The 18,173-nt window shown below is 40.9% G+C and overlaps 2 protein-coding genes across 2 annotated transcripts; both read right to left on the bottom strand.

Annotated features, from left to right (window-relative positions):
* Positions 1-624: 624 nt before the first annotated feature.
* Positions 625-9,007, bottom strand: LOC119730624. The gene is made up of 11 exons (XM_038203611.1): positions 8,863-9,007; positions 8,050-8,141; positions 7,292-7,408; positions 6,873-6,937; positions 6,177-6,269; positions 6,000-6,062; positions 4,729-4,992; positions 3,843-3,941; positions 2,878-3,008; positions 2,070-2,193; positions 625-901 (listed from the first exon to the last, which is right to left on the bottom strand). Exons 1-11 carry the CDS (start codon positions 8,877-8,879, stop codon positions 851-853), a joined length of 1,116 nt encoding a protein of 371 aa, XP_038059539.1. The 5' UTR covers positions 8,880-9,007; the 3' UTR covers positions 625-850.
* Positions 9,008-9,586: 579 nt separating this feature from the next.
* Positions 9,587-16,520, bottom strand: LOC119730623. The gene is made up of 6 exons (XM_038203610.1): positions 16,280-16,520; positions 15,881-15,943; positions 14,744-14,908; positions 14,017-14,145; positions 12,063-12,207; positions 9,587-11,196 (listed from the first exon to the last, which is right to left on the bottom strand). The coding sequence occupies exons 1-6, from the start codon at positions 16,508-16,510 to the stop codon at positions 10,409-10,411; spliced, it is 1,521 nt and encodes a 506-aa protein (XP_038059538.1). The 5' UTR covers positions 16,511-16,520; the 3' UTR covers positions 9,587-10,408.
* Between the last annotated feature and the right edge of the window lie 1,653 nt (positions 16,521-18,173).

Raw genomic sequence — 18,173 nt, 5'->3', positions numbered from 1 at the left:
TGCAAGTTTAAACATGTTCATTTACCTCATGAAATGAAGAATTAAACTGATAAAGCTTTTTTCCCTGAAAACAAACATACCAAAATTATCAGTGAAAACTTTATGCATGGACACAGTAACATTGAGCGCCATGATGGAAAATATTGCTTCTTAAAAATTCAACTTTAAAGTAGCCAAAAACACATTTTATTCTTTTTGAAAGGCATATAGGATCGTTTGCTTTTCATGCATTTTTTGTTCGTTTCCAATAATGACCTTTCAAAATCCAAAGAAGAATGTTCAGAACCTAACCTGTTGAAGTTTCAGCTCAGTGGAAATTACACTTTTTCGAGAAAAAAAATGAAGAAAAAAAAACGGCATAACCGTTTGATCATGAGACATGATTTTGCAGCATTGCTTATGTTGCTAGCATCGTGACAAAATGAGGAACCACCAACATAGGGCTGGATAGCTCAGTTGGTAGAGCACCGGAACGGCAATCCGGAGGTTGCGGGTCCAAACCTTACTCCAGTCAATTTCTTTGATCAACGTAAAAAAAAAAAAAAAAAAAAAATAGGCTTCACACTGATTTAGAACTGTACAAATAATGTCCTTAAAAAAATAACATTGATCATAATAATCAAATAAAACTCCAACATAAAATTAAAAGTATATTTAAAATTCAGAGTTACAAATTATTTCAAAATTCACATTTGGTTTTCCCCCTAAAAGTACATTTCATTCATGAATTTTGGCAGCACCAGAAAAACAGAAAAACGAAAGACACATCAACTTAATTTGAAATCAAACATACTATTTACCAGCTCAAAAGGATGACAAAGTTGAAAGCTCCTCTGAACTACCAACGTGATCACCAAAGGGCGTTGGCACTTTTGCTGGCCCTTGCTTGCTCAAGCAGTGCCTGGAATGGTTACAAACAAAACAACAAGGTCAAGAACAAAATACAACATACACTGCCGATCCTACGTACCGCCAAATTTCACAGTCGTTCAGGTTAGGCCAAAAAAAAAAAATATTCGGTCTCTGGTCAGACCAAAGTTCCGGAATTGACGCGGCGACGCGGCTTTTTTTTTTTTTTTTGCTTTTTTTTCTTTTTCTTCAAGCTTGGATTGTACAGACAAGGTGGGGTACTATTTTGCTTTTTTGGTGTCCTCATGTACATTGGTGTCCTCCATAATTTGCCTTGGTGCTCTCGATCATTTGTCTTGGTGCAATTTCCCATTCCTTGGTGCTCTTTGGTAAAAATTGAGGAGGTGCGGCAATAGAGCTGTTGGAGCTACCGCGGAACATTTTGGAAAAAAAAAAGATCGACGCGCATGATTAAAATCGACGAGCGCGCTGACCAGAGACCGACTTATTTTTTTTTTTGGCCTTAGTGGCAACACCATATTATTTTTTTGGCACAACTGCGAACTGTTTTTTCTGAATAGCCATTATTTACCCTAAAAAGACACTCATGTTTATGTACTTACTGTAGGGCTACGCCGTTTATACCGAATATTCCATCAAATACAAGTTCCAATAATTGAATACTTAACCCTAACTGCCCTGAATCCTTCAAAATCCTCTTTGCCAAAGTGGAGGAATTTGGAGGATTGAGGTTACATGGCAAAAGTGTGTTACTGATTTCGTAGGATGCACTTTGTCAAGGTATTAAAACACACGACTACCAGAGTACCCATTCAAGAAACCTAACCCCAAAATTCAAACCTCGGAAAGATGCTGTAAACATTCCTCATAAAGGTGTGCAAGATAATACTGCCACGTCAGCGTATCAATACAGAAAAAATACAAGTGTGTACAGTGTACAGTGAGCAATACAGCTTTCTGGTGACAACTTTTGTGAGCGTCATAAACGTTAAATATGTTTTGTTTTTTCCATGTAGACAAGTTTTCTTTTTGAAAATTCCCCACAAATGACATTCAAAACCTTATCTTTTTCATAGTCTGAGAAGTTACTAAGTGATTTGCAAAGTTGGTTATGGCTACCCGATCCCATAATCTGGAACTGGTTCCTGACATCAGCGGTCGGGGACTCAAATCCCCGGTTCAGATGCACATTAACTCACCGTCATTTTAGCTTTCTCCTTAGCCCGGTAAACCTCCAACTTGGTGGCAGCCTTGTCCTCTAACCGTTCCCGTCTTTGCTCCTTCTTCTGCCGATGAGCGTCCAGCTGTGATTGGATGTCGGTCCTGCGGCATTGACCAATAGGAAACCATATCGTGTTTGAATCACTTTATTTCTTATGAAACTCCAGATTGTTCTCATTTTGGCATGGGGTGTGATACATGAAAGTTGGCCATCAATTTGTGTGCGAACAGCGGAAAACATATGCACCGTCTGCAAAAATTTGGTTTTTTGATTTGTCCAGTACTCTGCACGCTTCACAGGTTTCAATAAGAATTCATGAATCATACTTTTCTACCTTTAACTTTTACATTTAAAATCGTTTTAGGAAAACTGGTTACGTAATTTTCAGCAGTTTTTATGGTAAGGTGCACTATTTGATCGCATTTATTTTTGCAGTTAAAGAAATGGCATCGAGTACTCGATTTTTTAGGTGTCGTGACTCTCTGCGTGACACGGTTACTTTAATACTTCATATCCCTTCACCTGAAACTGACCTGCAGGGTTTAAAGGGTTTTACATATATAGCGTGACCAATTCTGCCTGCTTGCACTTAGCTTAACCACACAAAAGAATAGTGCAGGGATTGGAAGTGTTATCCATACTCCCCTGAAAATTACCTCAAAGGAATTTGAAGTGTGGGCGCTAACTCTACGGGCAAAAGTGGTTCTGGTTGTGAAGTGCAGAAGACTATTAGGGTTAACAATGCTTCAGTCCGACAACGGTCTAGTTCCCTTATTCTGACTTACTTTCCGCCAAACAGAAACGATTCTCTCGTCTCCGGACTGTTCCCCCTTTGTCGTCTCTTGTCAGCTCGTGCTAGTCTCTTCTCGATCCTGGCTTCGTGACCTGTAGCCTTGGGTACAAGTTCTTCCATAACCTGAGCAAATAGAGAAAACAAAAGATTCCTTGAATTTTGCTGGTCCCACAGGAGCAGCCTAGTTTTCTCTGCACCTATCTTACTGACTGACTGACTGTCTGACCGACTCACCGACACTTGTGAATAATACCGGGGGCTTATATAACACACGTATCTACCAACAATTAGGTACTCAAGGCGCTGGTAATTATGCGTATTTTTAAAGACAGGTTAATGAAGTTTATGAGAAATATGAGACCCATTATGTAGCACCTTATAAGGGTTAACGAGGTGCTGCGGCGCATATTGCAGCCACTGCCAGAAACACCGGGGCAAACCCCTTCTCTTAGCGATAAGTGCTACTGGTGTTTTACATAACACACGGGACCTGAGGCTGTCATCCTATCCAAAGGACAAAGCATATAATGGTAAAGTGCCTTGCTCAAGAGCACAAGCACCATGGTCCCCGTCAGGATTCGAACCCACGAACCACGGCATGCGAGTTGAACACCATAACCATTGCACCACAGCACCCCACTGAATTGGAATGGCTGTCGACTACTGAAGAAAGCCAGGCAGTGCTATTGTATAGGATTACCCCGTAACACAAATGAATGGGCTAAATCCAGCCCAATGTCCAGACCGGATGCATGAAAAGACTTCCAGTTTAATAAATAGCCATTCTGTGTCAACAGAATAGAAAACTGTGCCATCTGGAACCAGTATCACAAGGGTCGTCTTGTTTTTTTCAATTTATATCAATGCAGTTCAATTGAGTACATGCTCAAAAATTGGTCGAGGGAAAAAAAAGGGATGCTGGACCCGCCCTTTTCCCCTCTGCAGTTATGCTCTTACCATTTGGTTGTGTTTCCTGAAATCTTTTCTCTCTTTCCTGAGCTGTTGTGCACTCTGTTCCTGTCTGTCCTCGTGTTCTGCTTGGGAAAGTGTCGAACCCTAAAGATGGAAGAGACTGGCTGGGTTAAGAGAGCATAAATTAACCCTGCGTGGCTGGGGGGGGGGGGGGAACATAATACACATATGATTGTACGGTCGTACTCGTTTGAATAGTGTCCAGAAAAAAATGTTGCAACCCGACGCCACTTCAGCAGTTGTGTCAAAAGTCTATAGAGAGTCAAGAAAATTTTCTAAGTATTTCCTAACTAAATTGGAAATGTTTCTCAGTCCCAGATTCATGTCTTATCGTCATGTTTGCAATGAATGACCTTCATTGAGATTACATGCATATATTAAGAAAAATGTGGCATCAGGTTGCAACAATTTTTCCTAGTGTCCAAATCCACGTAACTATGCACTGTCTGTTTGGACGATATAGTGGACAGAAGACTGCAAACAGCCATCACTAGATGTTGCTGACTAGTCTTGTTGAGAGAATGAATGATTAGCCATGCCTGCGTCGAGGTCAGCTAGACAAACTATTAAGGGATTTCCTTACACAAATATGTGGTTCTTGTAAGAGGGGTGGTGTTTGGCTGGGATTTTTAGGGTCAATAGTTCAACCAAGGCTATGGGGGGAATTACTGCATTATTTGGCTTTGTTTGAATGAGGAACTTGTCAAATATGAAATTTTTCGACTGAAAATTGTCTTGATAATTACACAAAAAGTAAGCAAAATGGACTTTATTTAAAAGAACGTCAGTTTTGCTTCAGTCGTTTCAAGAAAAATTAAGATTCAAGAAAAAAGTGTACAATCTGAGAAAATTCTCGTGTCTTTCTGCTTACTGGTAACATGGGCCCCTGTATAGGTCTTGTCGGGCCCTGCACAGGCCTTGCCGGACCCTGTACAGGCCTACTGGGACCGATCGAAGTGCCACAGTCGTCCTCCTGAGAACCGGATGATGACGATTTGCCGAATGTCGAGAACGTCTTGGGCTTCATGAGTCCGTCCGCCACGGGGGTCATGTGCTCCCCACCCCTCGCGGTGTTGTGTCTGTCACTGTATTTGGCGATGTCCAGTTTCTTTGGGGGTGTGTGAAGCTCTGCAAACTGAAGGTGTGAAATCTCTCTTTTACAAATTGTTATGAATTTTGCAAACTTAATGCTGTCCTTTTTCCTCTGAAGTTAACTTTTTAAGAATGTAAGCTTTTTAAAGCTGAAACCTCCCAAAAACTTCTTTTATTCCCCAATACCTTAATTCAAATGACTTTCATTGTTAATACATTCATTTATCTTGCTGACACATAATGCATTGTACATGTTGTAAGCTATGTAATTTTTATACTTGTTGTATTTATTTAGGCCACAAAAAATCCAACACTTTTTGGTCCAACATGTAGGGTTGCTCTAAAATAGGTGCAGTGAAAGTATTTCTTCATTTTTATTTGTTTTTGACATACGTGTTTCAAAAGTCAGCTTTATTTTGTTTTTGCTAGCACAAAATTTATTTTGATGTACGTACGGAATACAGACTGGGAGGGGTCTACATGTTAACCACTTTGCGCCGGGGGCCGTGATAACACGCACTGCCTGTTTGTGTACCCAGGCACGGCTGACGGGTTAAGACGTCAAGATTGCCTCGACTCGCCTCCGGGTGATGTCTAAACACGCTAATCCCTCGTGCCTTTTGTACACACACGCGAAGTCCAAGCAGTCTGTGATTGTGGACCGTGTGCTGACCATTGTGTGGCCCCTTGTGCACGGCCTATTGTTGTACCATTTACGCTCCAGTGCACACCCCGGAGTATTGAAACAATACAATGCGGTTTTCGCAAGAAATATCCAGCAAATACAGTTAACATCCCTCTTGCGAATCAGAATTTGTGGCGTTTGGCTTTATGCATGTATATCAGAAGTTGGCTGGAAAAATTTGGCCTTTTGAAAATTTTGAAATTTTCGGCAAAAGTAAACCCGGCGGGAAGTGGTAAATGCCTAAAAAGGCTGTTTCAATTTCGCAGCTATAAGATTTTAACAAAAGTGGAATTTTGACACTTGTTTGACTTTTTTTTCATTTCGATAAAAAGAGAAAATGAAGCCAAGGAAGAGAGATTTCTCACCTTCCATTTGTATTTGGTCAAAGACGTTCTTGCGTCCTCATGGTCGATACCTCTGTAGAACTTCTAGAAAAGGGAGCAAACAAAAATCATTAAAGAACCAAATCAAATGAACAATGTTTACAATAAAGATAAGAAATATTTGTGGGATGCAAAGGTTAGATTGGTCGTTCTTCTTACCTTTGAAAGTTTTCCGCTGTTCCACTTTTTCACGAATCTCTTGAAGTAGGACTTGGCTTTTGACCCTGACAGCTGGTCAAAATATTTGCCTTTCTGTAATTGAGAATATAAAAAATATATGAAATCTCAACCCATTGGCAACTGTATTACATTGTAAAGGTTGTCCCACAAAAAAAACCTAACAGTCGAGAACCAATTAGTAAAGGTATATTGCATGAAGGTTTTGGAATATTTTCAAATTACCTCTTAAAGTCAGATAACCAATCTACCATTCAAACTTTATTTCATTTAAATCGATGCATTGGAACAAAAGCTATGCTTCATCGAACTCAAGAGTTGAAAATTGTCTTGGGCAACTTTCCTTGAAAGTGAGAAAGCACAGTTAGAGAAACACACAAAGGAGGGGTCAAAAGTGTTTGTGCAGCTTATCATTTAGACAAAGGTATTTTTGGAAAACCAGGAGATATTAATAAAAACAAGTGGCCCAAGTGGTTTTTCAAGGTCCCGTATCGTGATTGCTGTATCTTTTGAATAAAATTCCTAATGTAACCAACTAAAAAGCATTTCAAAGACCAATTATTCTACTCACAGTTAGGTTTTTTGTGACATTTGTTATAGTTACATTTGTGTGTTCTTTACAACATTGGTGTCTGGCAATTGTTTTTAAATTATGACGATTGGCTACAGTCGACCTACCTCTTCGACAAGCCATAATCTGAACTCCGTACTCTTGTGATAAAAGTCATCCCTGGAGATTTTATCTAAAAAGAACACACACAAAAAAGTTCACATAAAACGGTTGAGTACAGCCACCTCAAATTGAACAATTTGAGTAGAACAAAAATTGGCTCCTTGTGCGCTTCTTATAACCGCTGTGCAAAGTTCGCTTGGAATTGCTCGGATAGAGTGCCAATGTTCCCAAGACCTGTTGGTAACACCTTTTACCAATGCGGCAGCTTGCCAGGAATTAAGACGAATTAAGTTGAATAAGCACCAAAAAAAATCCTGACGTTGAATATTGTCAGGTCAGGAAACCAGATGGTCGACTGCCATAACGATAGCCGCTGCGTTTTTAGAAATATACAATGATAATTTTTTGTCATCATTTCTCTTACTTAGTTCCTTCTTTTTCTTCCGTCTTTCTTCTCGTTTCTTCTCTCGCCTGCGCTGCTTCTTGGTTGCCGAGTCCACTTTTTGTTTCTTGATCTGAATCGGCGCTTCTGATTCCGACTCTGCAAGGAATAATTGAAGAGTGAAACATCATATCTTTGGACTGCTGCAAGTTTTACTGGCACAAGACAACTCTGAGTAGTATCACTGTAAATTCACAAATGTCCCCATCGATGTTACCGGTTCCTCGCTCCAATGCACACCCCTGCCGTACATGTACTCTTACTCACTCAAAGTTATAAGTTTTCATAGCTAATTACATTGGAAATCACATACACTTTTTTATTTCTTCCAAATGACAGCAAGCCAGACGGAATAATTTCAATGGGTGTTTAGTACCAGTACGATCTTTAATCCAAGTACATGTAAGCTTTCCGATAATAATTCTCCAGGTTACTTTTGGGATACATGCAAATGATCATTTCAAAGGGACAAGATATCCTAAAGCTTAACCAAGTGTTTTACGTCTTTCGACAGAATTGTACGGACTGTAAATTTGCATTTGTGTCTGTTTCTGTCGACGGAACACGTTTCCCCAGTGGCCACGTTGCGCCCCAACTACAGAATCATCCCAATTCTAGTTGGGACAATCCCAACTACAGTTTGATTCATCTCAACTATAGTCAGGAATTCCCAAACTATTGTAGGGCCTGTCCCAACTGTAGTTGGGTCCACTGCCATAGTTGGGACGGATCAGTCATACCCGATGATGAGGAGTTAGCAGAGCTGCTGTCACTACTGCTGCTGTCGCTGCTGCTAACACGTCGCTTCGACGCGGTCTTCTTGTCCTTTCCCCTGGAAAAGGAATAGCAAGAATAGAAACACTCCTTACACCTTACACCACTCAGGATTTGTGCATACTCACGTCGTCACAGTTTGGGGTCATAGTTTTATACATTAAAAAGGCTGCCATTAGACATTTTAGGCGTACATGTACTCCAGAAAGATGCCTACATTTCTAAAAAAAAAATCTTATAACCCGGAGGGCAAAAGCTGAGACATCATAGAATACAAACGTATAGGGCCTACAGTGTAAAATTTCATAATTCAAAACCCTACCAGTGCCTACCCAGTCTCAGTCATCAATGACGGTTTGTGCACGTACAGGGTGACAAGTGATGGCCAGATATAAGGGAATATTTCCCATTTTTTTGTTGTACATTTTTTTCTCTCATAATTTATTTAAATTCAATTTCACGCTTGCACGGCACCGGCGTGAAGTCAAACTGGATGATGATGCCTAGCGGCGATATCCAGTCAACTTTCCGAGATTCTGAGATTCTGAGATTCTGAGGACGCAGCGCCCCTTTATTTTTAATTAATTCTACTTGACATGCCGGACAGCCTTGCCCTTACTTTGGCTTAATAATGTTCGTCCGGCATGTCCGGAAACTGGGCTGTCACCTGACCTGGCTGTAGGCAAGTGTGAATGCACTCCTTTTTGCGCATAGTCTTCTCAAAAACATAACAATTGTAATACTAACTACATAATTTGTAATGTAACAGTGTGACTTACCTAGAATTGCTTCCCATGTTGATGAAATTAGCGAATCTTCACCGCTTTCAAACACAAACGAACTGCCTTCGAAAAAAACTGTAATTCGCTCCTTCAACGAGCGCCCTCACTTGTTCGACTCTCGCACAATCTGACTCCGATCTAGGCTGGTTTCCAGTCCCTCCATCGTCGTGTTTCCATTCGAGACTAGTTCCCAGTCCCTCCAACGTCGTGTTGTAAAAACAAATGGCACTGCGGCACGCAAGCTGAATAACTTTTTGAGTGAAGAAGAATTTGAATTCACAAAACATCATTATATTTCATAAACTTGTAATCCTTTTATTTGAAGAAATGTATCCAACCTATAATTGCTTCACCCAGTTTCGACCCATCATGCAAAAACGGCAAATATTCAAACTTCATCGATTTTTCTCAACAACGGCTGTTTTGCCTTCCAAGAGCCACAAGGCTGTAGGTTTTTTAAAGCCTTTCTTTGTCACAATATTAAAATGAAACAATTTTCCCCATTATAATCCTCCCAATCGTCGAAACAATCCGGACCCAGTACACCCCTTGCTCCACCCACTAAAAAAAAAAAAAATCCAACCGTCACCAATTTCTGAAATTATCTCATCAAGGGGGGGGGGGGGAGGGGACCGTCATTCCCCCCACTTCTTGCTTGTTTACCGATAATCAACAAGACGATTAATCAATTTTATATAAACAGCAAAGCTTACCTCTCAAATGTTATAAACTCTATAGTTTCTGTTTCATCCTGGCCTAAAATGATTTATAAAGATAGCAATTTTTAGAACAAATTGAAAAGCAGAATTTTTGGAACACAAAAAATGGCTGAATGATGCTGGATGATGCAAAATACCTATAGGATTCAATTAGCACCACTGCTAAGCTAAACTTCGTCAACAATTGTGAAGACAATTAAAACGACAATTTTATATACACACAAATAATGATAAGCCATAAAGAAATCACTCTCTGTCAAAAATAAAATAGACGCCATGCGTCTATGACACTGTGAGCTTATAGCTGCAATATTCTTATAAATCTCTGTCAAAATAATAAGGTTACATTCAAGTTTGCCTTTATTTTTACTCGATGCCACTATTATCATCATCAATGTACGGAGAATAAAGGGCATTTTTTAACTATTAATTTGGCGAAAATATTCTTGAGCCTAATGACGGTTTTTAATGGCACAGAATACAATACACGAGTCTCATCATATTACACAATCTCGATTTACTGGAGTTTATAATCATTCTTTTTTTTTTCCTGATAACGACAGAATCTACCATCCGCTGCTTTTATTACGTGTACATTCTAGTCTGTTGCAATTATTACAGATTCCGATCTTTTGCGATCACTACATTCTGTTGCGATAATGTGTTCGTTTGCGATAACTACATAATCTGTTGCGATTACCGCATATTCCGATCAGTTTCGATTACTGCAAATTATAGGCCTATTCCAATTCTTTTCAGATGACTACATAATCTAATAAGTTGCAATTACTATAGAGTCTGATCTGCTTCGATTACTCCAAAATCTAATCTGTGTCGACAAGGAGTAGCTTGTCGTCCCGGTACTGCTCGTCTCCTCCCATTTGCAGTTCACCAATCTCCTGATCTTGAACCGTCTCCCTCTCATCAGACCCATGGAGCGTGGCCGGCGGATCAGCAGCCATCCCTGCTGGCTGGGAAGCCATCTCCTGTGGGGAACCGATTCCAACCTGCGGAGAACCGATTCCTACCGGATGGAAACCAATCCCCACCTGAGGAGAACCAAACACTCCTTGATCTGAACCAATGCCAACTTGTTGAGAACCAGTGCCAACCTGTTGGGAACCAAACGATCCTTGATAGGAACCAATGCCATCTTGTTGGGTACCAAACCCTCCTTGCTCAGAACCAATGCCAACTTGTTGGGAACCAATGCCAACCTGTTCGGAACCAACCCCTTCTTGTTGGAAACCAATGCCCACTAGCTGCGAATCGATCCCTACTTGTTGGGAACCAACCTCTACCTGTTGGGAACCACCTCCCTGTTGGATAGGAACCCCCGATTGCTGGAAAATCGCCTGCTCTCTCTGAAGACCAACTTGCAGTTGAGGAACCAAATTCGGCTGAGGAGGCACAACAACAGGAACAACGGCAGGCTGTTGGACATAAACCAGTTGAGGAGTGCTGCGTCCCGAATGCTGCTGGGAGACATCAAGGAGTGGGGTGCTTCTGCCAGAGTGCTGTTGAGGAAGACCTATCTGCTGGGTAGCTACTCCGACCTGCTGGGTGGGAACCAGGCCTTGACCAACATACGGGGAACTCACTAAGAATCCACCTGCGCGAATAAATTGATATCTTGAAAATAAAAACACCAACTGTACGGTATTAACAAGTCGGCTAAGCAACTTTTCTTAAATCTCAAAGTTAGAAATTTTTAACTTGCCAATTTTGGGCTGCAGCGACACATGCACATTTACGGCATTAACCTCGGATTCTCGTCTGTCTAGACCCCACAATAGCGTCCCAAAGCGCCCTCAGTTGTTCCAAATATGGTCTCATAATTATTATACCATGTCAATCAGGCGATGATTCAATGAAAACTCACTGTAATTTTTTTTTTAACTTTACGTCAGATAGCTTTCCTGCCATTTAAGGACAGGCAGTAGAATTATTTCACTTTTATCGGAAATCCCAATTTCAAGTTCGCCTTGTTCTGCTTTGTACCTATCGCATTGACTGAATGAATAACTGACTCCCTGATATATTGTAAACCGGGCAGTGCTGTCGTATAGTATTACCCATATTGTCAAACAATGGGCTAAATTCGGCCCAATGTGTAGATCGGATACATGGAAAGAATTCAAGTGAATCAATTGACTATAATGTTTTTCCCTCTGGGACCAGCTTTTATGCTAGGCTCGCCTGGTCTTGTTCCTAGACGCTCAAACCGAGCATCGGTGGGCTGCGGTGTTTTTATCTGCAGCACCCATCGTCAATGGATCATGATTATTCAGCTAGTTCGATGTTTATTCATAAGAAAATAACAATGACGTCACACCATTGCTACCGCGTCATGCATGTACATTAAAGCATTTCAAAGAAATGCCACAGTGGCTTAGTGGATAGTGTAATGAACTATGGATCGCAAGATATGGTGCAGATGTATGCTGCAACAAAATACACCGGCGGGCTTCTTCGTACCTTGCACGGGAGTTGCTGCTGCTGGTGCGGCTTGCATCTGATACGGTTGCTGTTGCCGCGGCTGCTGGGTGTTTATGACGGGAACAAACTGGGTAACAGTCTGCCGCAGCTGCTGTTGTTGAGGTACGTAACGAACCTGCATCTCCTATAAAAAATACAACCAAAACCTCTTAATTTCAAAGATTTGGTACTGAAATAAAATGAACTTCTGTCACAGTATGTCCCCAAAAAAGTGTCCGTCTAAATGTTTTTTAAAGATCTGCAAAAAACGCAGTAAATTTTGATATTTGTAGTTGTGCAGATACCCCTAATCCTTGGCCTAAACCCCTGCGAGTTTCATTTAATTTCCCTCACGCCTCACTGCACAATGGTCCATTGATCACAACAACATTTTTGGACACTGTGACCAAGAAGCGGTGACGAGAAATGTTCTCGGTATTGACAAAGGTGCAGGCGCGGTTCTAGAGCCAATATTTTTGGGGGGCTAGCACGGTGAATCCAGAATTTTTTTTAGGGAAGCGTGCTGAAATGTTGACCGGTTATTTTTTCCAGACACTTAGGCCTCCGAAAATCAATAGGTGGTGGGGGGGGGGGGGGGGGCTCATGCCATATTTTCAATGGGGAGCGCCAATAAAATCCTAAAATCATTCACACTATAGCAAGGGCGGATCCAGAACACAATTTTTTGTGGGGGCCAAAACAAATTTTCGTCCCCCCAAAAAGTGGGTCCAAAAAATTACGGCGTGGGGTTCGGGGCCCGCTGAAGGGCCCCGAACAATTTTTGGATTCTACATGCTCTGTGGTGCGATCTGAGGCAATTTCTGACCACTTTAACCAATTGTTTTTGAGGAAAAGATGGTGGTGTACTCATTGCCTGCCTTAATTGCGATGTCACATAAAAAAAAAGATAATTGGTTTCGGTGGTTTTTTTTTGGGGGGGGCCATGGCCCCCTTTGCCCCCCCCCCCCCCTCCTGGATCCGCCCTTGAACTATATTAACTAATGCACCCTTGTCACGGCTATTTCTTCTTTAGGGGGTGACCGTTCACATGTACATCACATGCAATCCTTCTTTTTGCTAATGCAATTTTTTTTTTACGGAATTTATTTTTGGGGGGCTAGACAAAATTTTGGGGGGGCTACAGCCCCCCCTAGCCCCCCGTAGAACCGCGCCTGCAAAGGTGTTGCCAACTCTTTACTCCAAAGAACGGACAGACTATTAAATCTGCCCAGAGCGTGGGGAACACTCCTTACCAGTGGTTCATTTGAGAACCATAGGGCCTACTTCTTTACAGAATAGATTATGATATTAAAGGCTGATGGGATCATTTACTTTGCATGCATTTTGTTCTTTTTCGATAATAACACCACTCGAAAACCGAACAAGAATGTTCAAGATCTAACCCTTTGCTCGGTGGATATTACACTTTTCGCGAAAACAGTGAAAAACCATGCACAGCCGGATTACGAACCACTGTGTCGTCTTTACATTTTTTCCCAACAAAATCCGTCATTTGACTGATAGTTATAAATCACCTACGTTTCATGTTTCTGCTACATGAGAGTAAGCCAGACGGAATAATTTCACTGGGAGTTTAGTACCACTACGATCTTTAATCCAAGTCAGCTTGATAATAATTAGGAAGAAAGGTTTGCGGAAACACCATGTGCGAATAATTTCTCAACTAAGAGAATGGTTCTAAAAGAACCAGAGGTATAAACCTCTGGTATATACCTCTGGTTCTTTTCAGAACCTCTGGTTCTTTTCCGAACCTTCGGTTCTTTTCAGAATCATTCACTTAGTTGAGAAATTATTCGCACATGGTGTTTCCGCAAACCTTACATTATTAAGTATCTCCACCATGCAAAGCCTCAAATCTTACTCATAATTAGGGAGGTTATTTTGGGGATAAATGCAAATGGTTCTATGTGTCTTTAGTTATCGTTGTACATACCGTAGCGGAGGTGTTGGTGGGCACGAATTTGGCCAGGCCGTAGCAACAGAGCGCCGAACCCACGATGCTAAAGATAAGGTCAGCCAAAGCAACCACTGCGATCACAACGTCCACGGCAAGGCGAGATTGCTGGTCAGTGAAGAAGAACAGTGAAGAGGGCAACTTTTGTTATTTTAGTTCAGTAACAATGAATGCACAAAGGGTTCACTCATGCACATCCCAGTAAAACAAAGGCATTGCTCTCTGAGATGGCTGCTACGCATATTAAAGGTCTATTGGGAGAAGTTGGTCAGAAACGGATGCGTTTAGTTGCAAGCAATCGTTTCAAGTAATCACAAGTTGACCACAAGTAAAGACAAATCAATCACAAGTCAAACACAGGTCGATCACAAGACGATTACAAGAATATCACAAGTCAGTTCCTCGTCGATCACAAGTCAATCACACGGCAATCACAAGTCAATCAAAAATCCATCACAATCCATCACAAGTCAATCACAAATCGATTGCAGGTCAATCGTAAGTCAGCTTGACACAAGTTATCTGAAACCATCCGGTCTCAAGCCAGATGGCAATCTGATACTATATTCTAACAAAGACTCAAAAGCGATGTGAAATTAATTGACTTGTAATTAACTCGAACTTATTTGAAATACCTTTGATCCCCCCGCCTCCTAATTTTAGAAAAAGTAATAATATTATTTAAAAAAAGATTGATTATGCCTACCCAGGAAGAGACGCAGTATTCACTGTCGTAATGACCGTCGTGCCAGTAATACTGTTTCGTGCAACTAGGATCATGAATCTCCAAGCTTGCCCCGATAGCTGCTTCAAGCAACAGTAGACCAGCAACGACCGAAGACAGGATGGACATGACCAAGAAGGCGATTATCTGCATTTAAGATGATATAATTAAAACTATACGATTAAATGGCCGATTACAAAAGATCTACAAAAAATCGATTACAAAAAATCCACTCGGTCTGCATTGCCCTTTTATCACAAGACTACATAGGTAGACTGGTGACGCTAAGCTTGAGAAGTTTTTTTTCCTCAATGGGAGACTTTTGAGACGCTTGGTGGCAGCAAACAGGCAACGATCCTTTTTTTCTGTTCTTGGCGTCCATTTTGAACATGCGCACATCAGCTTAAACATGACACAAAAAATGGAGATTAATGGATGCAACCTCGTCTCCAGGGCTTACTTTAATTTTAACCGCGTTTCCAATAGTAAAGTAGTGGTGCTAGCTTAGTGCTCGACACCATGGCAACGAGGTTGCAATGGATGCAAACATGAACCGGTATGTGTTTGCTGCCACCAAGTGTCTCAAGAGACTGTGATTGATTTAAAATGGCTATTCACTGGAAGTCTTTTCATGCATCTGGTTTAAATAATGGGCCGGATTTAGCCCACTCATTGGGGTAATCCTATGTGATAGCACTGCCCGGCCCTCACCAGCCTAAACCAGTGTTGATATATAGGTAACAGTCAATAAAACCAGACAGCGAGAAACGTATCTAGAAGGAGACTAGCTAGGCAGATAAAATGGGGGGGGGGGGTGTACTAATTAACAATATCTTCGTAATTATGAAGTCATCTAGAATAAAAGTCTATGAGCGTTTTCGAAACGACTGGCTTTGGCTTCGTCTTCGGCTTATAATGACATTTTAGGCCCCCAACTTCTGGAACTCCAGCTGCATTTTTGTGCCTGTTATGCTTCAGGAACATTCAATCGGTTGATATGAAGACAGAAGTTGGAATATTTTCGTTCAGTTTGCCTCTCAGTGATTCAGAAGTAGGATGCAATGCCGAAGCAGAAGCCGAAGCAAAGGTTAAAAAAAAACATGTTCAGGAAATTCTTACCAAGCATTTGTTCCTGTTAATGCACGCAGCGATGATGCCCAGGATACCAGTCACAGCGAAAAACTAAATAATTGGAAGGAAGAATAATTTAAATAACTGTGCATAAAAATGGGTGTAAAAAAGGGCCATCACATTAATGGTAAATCTAACTTGATAGCATGAACACTCTGATTTTTTGAAAGTTAGCTTATGTGGTTCGACTGGCATTTAAAACCCTACAATGGTACAGACCTAAAGGGTCACTCAACATTTGTGTTTAATACATGTGTAGGAATTATTAAAAATTAAATGTCTCTTTGGGGGCTCTGTATTGCGGCCACGTTGTGCCTGTCTTTTAGTGCCACACATAAACCACTAAAATCTTGAACTTTTTCACGATTTCATTGTGTAAAAACTTACCAGGGTTCCACTCCAGATCGCCCACCCGGACTCATAAAACGCACACTGAAGGATGATTGCTGCGACGCCGAGTCCAACGCTCAGTACTCCGAGAACGAGGTGGAAGATGGAGACTACAAGCAGACAGGGCACTCCATGGGGTGTCTTGGCGGCTCGGCGCCCGTAGCCTACGGCGGGGCTCTGCTGCTGGACCACTCCGTTGGCCGGACCGTTGGCCTGGGTTATTTGCATGGTTCTTAGGGAAGGATAGGAGATGTGGTCTAGTGGTTAGGTTGTTGACCGATTATCAGAGGGTCAGGGGTTCGAATCTGCCGCCGACAATACAGGGTGAATAAAAAAAAAAACGGAACCCAATTGTCGGGACCATTGTTTTAGTGAAATTCTGCATATAACACTTTCAAAATCTAGGATATGAAAGCCCAATTCATAAGCTTTCTTTTAGTATACAAATCATTCAAATCACTGATGTACTTTTCAACTTACGGAATTTTGAACACAACCACCATTTAAAAGTTCTGTCCACGGATCACAAAAAGTTTGGGTTTCGGGTTTTTTTACTCACCCTGTATGTTGTGTCCTTACTCATTAATTGGGTGAGCATACTTCACCCCCCACTAGCCTCTCTCCACCCTGGAGTATAAATGGATGCCGTCATTACATGGGAGTAACCTGCAATGGACTGGTGTCCCATCCATAGAGTTACCGGTACCCAGCGATTCAGATAATTTCAAACCAATGTTGGGCAGGGTTTTATCAATGTTATTAAAAGTGTGCAAATGAACAGATAATGTCTTCAAAAATATATAACAAACATTATGTGTGACGGGAACTCATAAGCAAGAAAGAGACGAGATCATTCGTGAGCAGGCCAAAAATGGATTTAACAAAACATCAAATATCCGTGGATTTCTGAGTATAAATACTTGTTCTATTATTGCTCATAGATTCTATTCGATGCGAAGAAACATCATCAAGAGTTAAGCTAAGACAAAATAAAACGAATATGTACACATCAAAAATCAAACGATATTTGTTGGTTCTACATAGTGGAAAGTCACAACATAAAACGCATGATTTAACCGATCAAACTATCAAAGTACATCAGAGTATAGGTTTACTAACCTACGTGTCGTTCCTTTGCGTTCAGAGATATTCCTTGCTGGTACGGGTTCTATTATAAACTGTGAATATATCACGAACGTAGTGCTCCATCATGGTGTGGTTCAGACTTTGAACTTGACGCACTTGGCTTAATAATTAACCAACTCTCTTTGTAATGGTCTTTATTTGGAATTGCAGTGTTTACAAATATACAGGCATAGGGTCATCAATGGTTCATGACACTTGCACTTTAGGTTGCGTTTGTACCTGATGACACGCAATGCCAAGACTTTACTTATTTCTTCCCCCTTCTTTTGCTAATTATTTTATGAAAACAGTATGGATGGTTTCTCATTCAAACCTTGTTAATTCTACTGTTCATTTCTAATTCATCTAGACCTAAAATAATCGATAAAGATAGCACTTTTCATGTCATTTTTGATGAGCAGAATTCGGCGCTGTAATGGCCGACTTTAATGACAGGCAAACATATCAGTATTTTGTCTAATATCGAATCGCTGGATGATGTGAATATCAATACAGGGTGAGTCACAAAGAAAGTTACCCAAATTAATTAATATTTTCTTCAAAAGCAATCTAGTTTGAAACACCAATAATGTTTATCTGAAAGAACATCTTCTTCCACTCATCTCAAAAAAAAATAATTACTGAAATTGACCCATGTTATCAGGAGTTATGAACGTTTCACTAAAAGAACCAATTGTTATAGAACCTATTGAGCTGGATGAGTATTACAGATTACGCGTCCACGTTTCATTGAACTCAATAGGCA

Source organism: Patiria miniata, unplaced genomic scaffold (genome assembly GCF_015706575.1).
Source record: "Patiria miniata isolate m_02_andy unplaced genomic scaffold, ASM1570657v1 HiC_scaffold_22, whole genome shotgun sequence".
In the NCBI taxonomy this organism is placed as follows: Eukaryota; Metazoa; Echinodermata; class Asteroidea; order Valvatida; family Asterinidae; genus Patiria; species Patiria miniata.
This window is presented reverse-complemented; position numbering and strand designations above follow the sequence as displayed.

Bases quoted from the DNA above. Each gene is read 5' to 3' on its own strand.
- LOC119730624 (XM_038203611.1), bottom strand. The intron at 6,063-6,176 runs GTAAGAAGAACG...TCCCTTTTCTAG, and splicing joins ACAGCGGAAAACTTTCAAAG to AAGTTCTACAGAGGTATCGA. The intron at 902-2,069 runs GTGAGTTAATGT...TAACCATTCCAG, and splicing joins AGGAGAAAGCTAAAATGACG to GCACTGCTTGAGCAAGCAAG.
- LOC119730623 (XM_038203610.1), bottom strand. From the start codon at position 16,510: ATGCAAATAACCCAGGCCAACGGTCCGGCCAACGGAGTGGTCCAGCAG. The intron at 12,208-14,016 runs GTATGTACAACG...TATTTTTTATAG, and splicing joins CCACCAACACCTCCGCTACG to GAGATGCAGGTTCGTTACGT. The intron at 11,197-12,062 runs GTACGAAGAAGC...TTATTCGCGCAG, and splicing joins AGCAGCAACTCCCGTGCAAG to GTGGATTCTTAGTGAGTTCC.